The sequence below is a fragment of the Colletotrichum paranaense genome, assembly GCF_030867605.1.
Source record: "Colletotrichum paranaense strain IMI 384185 chromosome Unknown Scaffold_11.1, whole genome shotgun sequence".
Classification (NCBI taxonomy): domain Eukaryota; kingdom Fungi; phylum Ascomycota; class Sordariomycetes; order Glomerellales; family Glomerellaceae; genus Colletotrichum; species Colletotrichum paranaense.
In genome coordinates this window covers 1,787,424-1,795,101 of record NW_026848969.1, presented here as the reverse complement: position 1 = coordinate 1,795,101, position 7,678 = coordinate 1,787,424, and the positions used below count along the sequence as shown (strand labels likewise).

Here is a 7,678-nt window from a genome sequence, read left to right as displayed (position 1 = left end):
TACCACATACGACCATACCCATTGGAAAATTCGGGATCCCGTCCGCTCTCCCATAGACAAGCCAATGAGGGCCGGATTAGTAGTTGGGTCGGTGACGACCAGCGAATACCTGGTGTTGTATGTTTTTTGGTTGATTCTCGTCGTGTTTTGAGGTTTTTGTGCTCCACCACGGACAATCTCACGATATGTCCCCACTTTGCTGCTTACCCCGGCTTCACGACCCACATGTGATATCTTGCTGAACATGCTTTCAAATTGCGGTGAGAAGATCAGTTTGATTTCTTTGGGGGTATTTCCGTATGCTTCATTGATTTTGTATACGGTAGGGTGTTGATAGGAAGTGGAAAGTGACGGGCGTTTGTTTACCCTAGGCACGGCCTACTTTACGGTACACACACACACTGCGATGAAAGCACCGCATGCAGCATAACTCAATTGACATAATGAATGATATTCAATTATTTCTGCCTTGAATTTGAGTATTTTGGCCGAAGATCGGAGCTCTCTACTGCTATGCTTATTGCACAACAAGTTGACTAATAAGCGATATTCAACCGTCAACGGTCTTACGGGATGTCACTTCCCCCACGTCGCCCACATTACAAACTTACGCTTTCGGCGGAAATCGAACGGTCATTTCTCCAGTGTCTTAGTCAACGATCCAGTTTGCTTCCCCTCCTCCACGATGTTCAAGGGTCTTGGGGTCTTGGGGTCTTGACCGGGCGCGACTCGTGAGCAACCCAGGCGCGGGGGGATCGACTGGGAGTTTAGGTACTCGTAAAAGAAAAGGAATCATCCCCGCTCTTCCAATGCAGACTTTCAAGCACGAAGATGGATTAGTGGAAAACGAGGCCCGTCCGTCGTGTCGTGAGCAGCTTTGGTTCTCGAGACTTATGTGGACCACAGCGTTCACCAAGTGGAGGGCCCAAACCTGGAAGTTGTTCCTTTTCAGGGTCTTTCTCGAGACAGTGCCAATATCGTCGGTCGAGCGGTCGTGGGAACAGACGTGCATTGTTGTCTGCTGTCGCGTGCATACGTGTCTGCGACTTTTGACTCGTCGATCAGTCCATGCAACAATGTGTCAGGTGGTCACGAAAAGGCTGGATCATGTCCCACTGCAACTCCGAATCTGAATTCTTTTTTGGGGGAGAGAGATTTCTCAGATCCGAGGTTGGCGAGGGTCAGGCTGTCACGCCGTGCACATTGCGCAGAGGGTTTGTGGTTGCATTGTCTGGGGTACAGGCGGTTGTGGCAGGATGAACCCTCTTGCATCTCGAATGGGTCCTGAAGAAATGACGTCGATGTTTTGATGCGCGGCGAAGGGCAGGTACGACGGCAAAGCACCGTTGTGGAGCCTCTTTTCCCTCTGACGGTTTTCGGCATCGTCGTCAAAAACGGGGCCGTGTGCCCTCACGGAACCGTTGGATGGACGTTGCAAAACGCCTGTGCTGGCACACGGCAGCGGGATAGCGCGCCCGGAAACGAAAAAAGGCACGACAGTTCCACGAGGGTGTGCGAACCGCACCGGTGGATAGTTCGACCCGAGCCGGGACGATCTTCAACGGCTGAGAAGCCTCAAGGAAAGGAAATTTCCGATTGATACACTGTAAGGTAGTCTGTACTCTGTGACGGTAGACGGGCCTCAATTCGACGAATGCAACGCCCATCATGGTTGTCGTCTGTCGGCATACGGGATTGGTCGCAAAAGGCAAGATTTGGGGGCGGTCTCGTATGGTCCGAAAGCCCGACGACACGCCGATGATCCCTTCCCTCGGGACCAAGGGAATGGCCCACAAATCGAGTCAGCAAACGGTTTCACGTGCGTGGTCAGTCCTATGAAGTAGATGATGACTTGAACTCACGTTGAGAATTGTAAATAGGAGTGTAAGCGATACGTAAATCGCCTGTGACTCGAGAGGGCCAAGAGCAGCGTGCCGAGCGTGTAGTGTCATAGTACGGGATGGACAACGCGGCCCAGGATGGATTGTGTGTAGTTGTGCGGCGTCCAGTGCCTGCGAGACGTGGGGCTGGACGGTCGAATTAGAAATGGAATCTGTGAGGGAAGGGTCTGGAGTTGAGTGGTCCCTCAATCTCTCTCTGATCTCTGAGCCTCGCTCAGTTCCCATAGTTTTTCAGACGCGTACGACGCAGCAGGTCCATCCACAGATCCATACTTAGTGGGTGAGTAACTTCCTCAGCCTCTGAGAAATGAGAAGGAGGTAATCTGTGTAATCTGTCCATCTGGCAATCGCATTGGACAGCCCGTCCCTTCTGCAGAGAGTTCCCAGATTCCCTTCCCTTGGCTCCCGGAACCCATGCGCCAGACTCGGATAATCCTCATTTCAGGGGCGCAGGACTGAGGACAGAAATCTGTCCCTTGCTGCTCGTGCAGCCGCAAGAAAAGGAGGTCGTGTGCCCCGTCCTGTCTACGGTATCCTACGCGTTCCCCCAAAGGAGGCTCATAAACTCAACTACCATTCATTCAACCTCCAACCCGTTCTCGAACAACATTCGTAGCCCGGTACTCCGTACAGACACTTCATTCAGACCGACCACCTGACACTCCTTTTGTTCGATAAAGGACACCACCCACGACTCGACTGACACTCGGCCGCATGACCGTTTGTTGACCTTCCCGCTTCATGCTTGCCATTCCCATCTGCTCTTTTCACTCTTCTATCCCTGGTTCTTGAGGTACTTTACCATACCTTATCTACCGTATCGCTCCTTACCGTCCAAGCGGGTAGCCGCCTTAGCAGCAAACCATCTCACGTCCTTCATCGACTTCGTCATCGGCACTGGTCAGCACATTTACCAACCCCTTCAATCATTTCATCGCTCTACCGATACGGAGTGCTGCTGCGTGCTGTGTGCTGTATCGACGGGGCTCTGTGCCAAGGCAAAGGGTCAGGTAGATCTGCGCTACTGGGCATACTGCCTCAAATCCGTTAGGTGCTATCTGTACCCTAGGAGAAGATCGGACAGCGGCGTGGATTTTCAAGAGTTCTCTCTCTGCCTGTTGCATCCGTTTTCCCCATCGCGGCATCGTCTTTGCTGCACCGTTGCGTAGAAGCATCATTCAGGTGGATTCGCGCGCTACTACTGCGTACGGCCTGTACCCTTTTTGCCCCCTTGGCCAGCTGCACCCTGTACCGAAAGGATACGGGAAGCCTGAAGGAACAAGGTTGGCTTCCATTTCGCTGGTCATCTGCTTCTCATCGGGACCTACCCATCGCAGGAAGACACTTCCATCGAGCCGGGATTCCTGGACATCATTCTTGCCCTTCTATTGTACCTTGTCTCTTCGCTCTGTTCGAAAAGAATTGAGAGACATTGGCATTGGCATTGATCGAGAAGAAGAAGAGGAGAAGAAAGCGGAGACTGGAATTTGATCTCTGGAATTCTATTCTCAGGATACCTCAGTACAGAGTACCTACTTTCCCGTCTTCAGCTATTCTTGCACCTGTCGGCGGCGATCCACAATTTGCTGCTCAGCGCACAAGCTACAGCCTACAGCCTAAGGAAAGTGGGACCCCCAGCAATCGGTTTCCTTGGTCTTTCCCAAGTTCACAGGCTTCCTGGAAAGACCGTGTGTCACTGTGCAGCAGGTTGCATCGACGGCATCCACTCTTGGAAAGCACCAACCAAGCCGGACTCGCGCCGCCTGTCTGCTGCTCCTGCCGCAAGCCTGAGTTGAGCTGTCTCTTGCAGTTTCTCTGTCGCTCCCTCCCGTCCCTTCCCGCCTCTTTCCCTCTCCCCGTATCTCTCTTGCCTTGCCCTGCCAGCCTGTCTGCCTGGCACTTGCCTTGGCCTGGCCCCTCCCCCTTCTCCTTCCCTTCCAGCCCAATCCCATCCCGCGCCCGTCCTGTTCCAGGCCCCTCTGCCCCAGCAGTAACAGCAGCACCAATAGCAGGCCTCGATTTGCTCCCCAATCCCTTTTCCCAGGTTCCCCAAAATCCAACATTGGGACCAAGCACCTGCACCACCAAGAGCTACCTGCTCAGCGGTCCCACGGCCAGCCCGCCCGTCCGCATAGCTACCCCTTCCCAGTCCCACCAAAGTCTCTCACTGCAGTGCTGCACCAGGGAGTGGATTGGCCTGTCATCCAACGCTACCTTACCTCACCTTACAGAGTACCTACATGCCGATTCGGCCTACTCGCCGCAGCCAGTAACACGCACCAAGCACCAAGCAGAAAGCACCGTCACTTTTTCGACCCGACTCGACTCGACTCGCCGCCCGCCAGTTGTCGTCTTTTAGACATTCTTTTCACTTCCACCCCCCCAACCTTTTCAATTCCTCTTAGAGCGAAGGGTGCTGTCGCTAATCAGCCCCATAACCGCCCAAGATTCCCTCTTCAAACGGTAGACGTCTCCCGTCCAACATCCCATTGCGGACCCTGCAGTCCCGGCCACATCCAGACCAGCAAGAACAGGCGACGTCATTGCTAGCATCTGATCGGGACGACAACCACCACAGCGCCCGTGACCGTGATCACAACCACACCTCCTCTTCCACCTCCCACCGTCAACACCACAACTTCGACAACGACAAACACAATCACCACGGCCACCCGTCATCAGAGGACTCTCTCGGTTCCGAGTCCGATTCCTGGACCGACACTGGGGACATCGCCGACCTTATCGACGACGAAGACCCCCTTCGCACCCAGCTGCCCAGCGACGTTGATGACGAGCTGCTAGCCGGCGTTCACAAGAGACACCCCTCTCACAAGTCTTCCAAGAAGAAGCGTGTTCGCATTCAAGAGTCTCCTAGTCGCCGCGATAACTCACAAACCCGTCGTGGAGGTGTTAATAAGGAGGCAATCGAGGTTCCCGACATCGCCCAACCTCGTCCGACCCGCGCGCAGCGAGTCATCGGCGCCATCATGCCGGGCGGTTCCTCTATTCACGGCCTCACTGGCAAGGCCCTGATGTGCGTCCTGCCCTTCCGAAATTACCCTTATCGCGACATCGCTTGACTGACAATTTCTCCAACAGCTATTTCACGAGTATCTTCGTCTCCTTGGGAGTCTTTTTGTTCGGCTATGATCAGGGTGTCATGTCAGGCATCATCACGTACGTCCAATGCTCTGCCCGCTGCTCACCTTTTTGATCATTATAGCTAACTGATGGCATCCACAGAGGTGTCTACTTCCGTAACTACTTCCATCAGCCTTCCTCGGCCGAGATTGGTACCATGGTTGCCATCCTGGAGGTTGGTGCCTTTATCTCATCTCTGGTCGTTGGCAAGGTTGGCGATATCATCGGCCGACGCAAGACCATTCTATATGGCTCCATGATTTTCTTTGTCGGTGGTGCCTTGCAGACATTTGCCACTGGTATGCCCATGATGATGTTGGGCAGAATCATTGCTGGTCTGGGCGTTGGTGCTCTGTCTACCATCGTCCCTGTCTACCAGTCTGAGATCTCCCCTCCCCACAACCGTGGAAAGCTGGCCTGCATTGAGTTCTCCGGCAACATCATTGGCTACACCACCTCGGTGTGGGTCGACTACTTCTGCGGATTCATCGAAAGTGACATGTCATGGCGTGTTCCCCTTCTGATGCAGTGCGTGATGGGGGCCCTTCTGGGCTTTGGAAGCTTGGTCATTGTAGAATCTCCAAGGTTGGTCTTCTGCTTGCCGTGAATGTTTGTGTGCCCGATCCTGACTTGTGACCAGATGGCTCCTTGACAACGATCACGACGAAGAAGGTATCGTTGTCATTGCCAACCTCTACGGCAAGGGTGACATCCACAACCAAAAGGCCCGAGACGAGTATCGCGAAATTAAGATGAACGTGCTTCTCCAGCGACAGGAGGGTGAGAGGACATACGCCGAGATGTTCCGCAAGTACAGCACCCGTGTCTTCATTGCCATGTCAGCTCAGGGTCTCGCTCAGCTCAACGGCATCAACGTCATCAGCTACTATGCTCCCTACGTCTTTGAACAGGCAGGCTGGGTTGGTCATGACGCCGTCCTCATGGCTGGCGTGAACGGCATCACCTACCTTCTCTCGACCATTCCCCCATGGTACCTGGTTGACAGGTGGGGTCGCCGGCCAATCTTGCTGAGCGGTGCCATTGTCATGTGTGTTTCACTGTCAATGATCTCGTACTGGCTCTACCTCGACATCACCTACACACCCACATTGGTCGTCATCTTTGTCATGATCTACAACGCGGCGTTTGGATACTCATGGGGCCCGATTCCTTGGCTCTACCCTCCGGAGATCTTGCCCCTGAGCATTCGCTCCAAGGGTGCCAGTCTGTCAACCGCAACCAACTGGGCGTTCAACTGGCTCGTCGGAGAAATGACGCCTCTGCTCCAGGAGTGGATCAAGTGGCGGTTGTATCTTGTGCACGCCTTCTTCTGTGCAGTCAGTTTTATTGTTGGTAAGTTGCGTCCTTCGTACACGGGCTGGACTTTGAATGCTAACGCACCCACGCAGTATACTTCATCTACCCCGAGACCTGCGGTGTCCGCTTGGAGGAGATGGATTCGCTCTTTGGCGACGCCAGCACTGTTATTGGAACGCCATCTTTGCATGGCCGCGAGAACGACTCGCTCATGCCCGGATCGCCCATTGGGTCCGAATACCGGGGACGGCCTGGCAACTTTACTGCCAACAGCGCCATTCCTGGCCTGTCTCTCGACCCTCCCGACATTCCCGACGGCAAGGGCCAGGATGGTGAGGCCAGCAGCACCATTAGTGGATGGGTCTCCAGAGTTGTTGGTCGCACGCGAGACCAGAGCAGCAGCGGCAGCGGTAGATACGCTCCCCTTGGTAATCAGGATGATTGAGACGAGACCGGCGCACGAGAGAATCAATACGATTAGACGGTATTTTGCATATAGACGGCGGCAACTTTCTCCTCGGTGTCGCAGGCCTCCCGGACTGGATAGTAAAGAAACGGTTGAGCGCCTGGTTTGATTTTTTCCTTTCGACGTTTGAGACAGGTGGGAAAAAACGAGGATGACGTACCGGGTTTAAGAGAAGCGTTGCAGAACAAAGATGAGAGGGTCGCCGAACCTAGCGTCTGCGAGCACTTTTGCGTATTTTTTTTAGTTGAACGGGAGCTATTTTCATTGGACTGCGTTTGTACATAAAGTTTGTGCCCATTACTAGCGACTGCTGCATCATTGAAGTCGATTATGCAAAAAGAGTGCCGATCAAATTTGTGGCTCGCGAGCGCACGTATGCTGAAATGTGCCAATCTCTTCCCACTTCTTTGGATATCAGTCAGCATCTAGTGGTATGAGGATCTCTGCCTCTGTCAGTTGCGCCGTCTTCAGCAAAGGTCATCATCGTATGATAGTCAAAAGAACTGGGAACTAGCTGAGGACGAATACGGGTGGTCAAATACTGAGATTTGAGACTGAAGTTCAGCCAATACTAACCACACATTAGATCGATCGTGTTACCTACCCGTCTGCCCCTGATCGACAAAGATGCAAACCCCGCATTTGTCCTACTTGCTTACCTATTCGCCTCGATTTACCTAGTAAGCCAAAAAATGCTTTCCTCATGTATCTCTTTGTCTCTCATCTCACCTACTACCTCACACAAGCCTGGAGAAAGTGTCGACTTTATGACATATGATCAACGCTCGTCAACACAACGAACATCAATCTTTCGACAAGAGAAACAGCAGAAAGCCATAGACGAGAGAAAGGA

The 7,678-nt window shown here is 53.2% G+C and overlaps 2 protein-coding genes across 2 annotated transcripts; one reads left to right on the top strand and one right to left on the bottom strand.

The window, feature by feature from the left end:
- Nucleotides 1-6: 6 nt before the first annotated feature.
- Nucleotides 7-375, bottom strand: CPAR01_12932 (uncharacterized protein; the record flags this gene model as incomplete). The annotated part of the gene is made up of 1 exon (XM_060497186.1): nucleotides 7-375. A coding segment is annotated over one exon (369 nt), but the record flags the coding sequence as incomplete, so codon positions are not given.
- Nucleotides 376-1,668: 1,293 nt separating this feature from the next.
- CPAR01_12931 (uncharacterized protein) lies at nucleotides 1,669-6,804 on the top strand (the record flags this gene model as incomplete). Its single annotated transcript, XM_060497185.1, has 7 exons — nucleotides 1,669-1,826; nucleotides 3,414-4,245; nucleotides 4,406-4,935; nucleotides 5,001-5,078; nucleotides 5,145-5,627; nucleotides 5,683-6,395; nucleotides 6,452-6,804. The coding sequence occupies 7 exons, from the start codon at nucleotides 1,669-1,671 to the stop codon at nucleotides 6,802-6,804; spliced, it is 3,147 nt and encodes a 1,048-aa protein (XP_060344718.1).
- Between the last annotated feature and the right edge of the window lie 874 nt (nucleotides 6,805-7,678).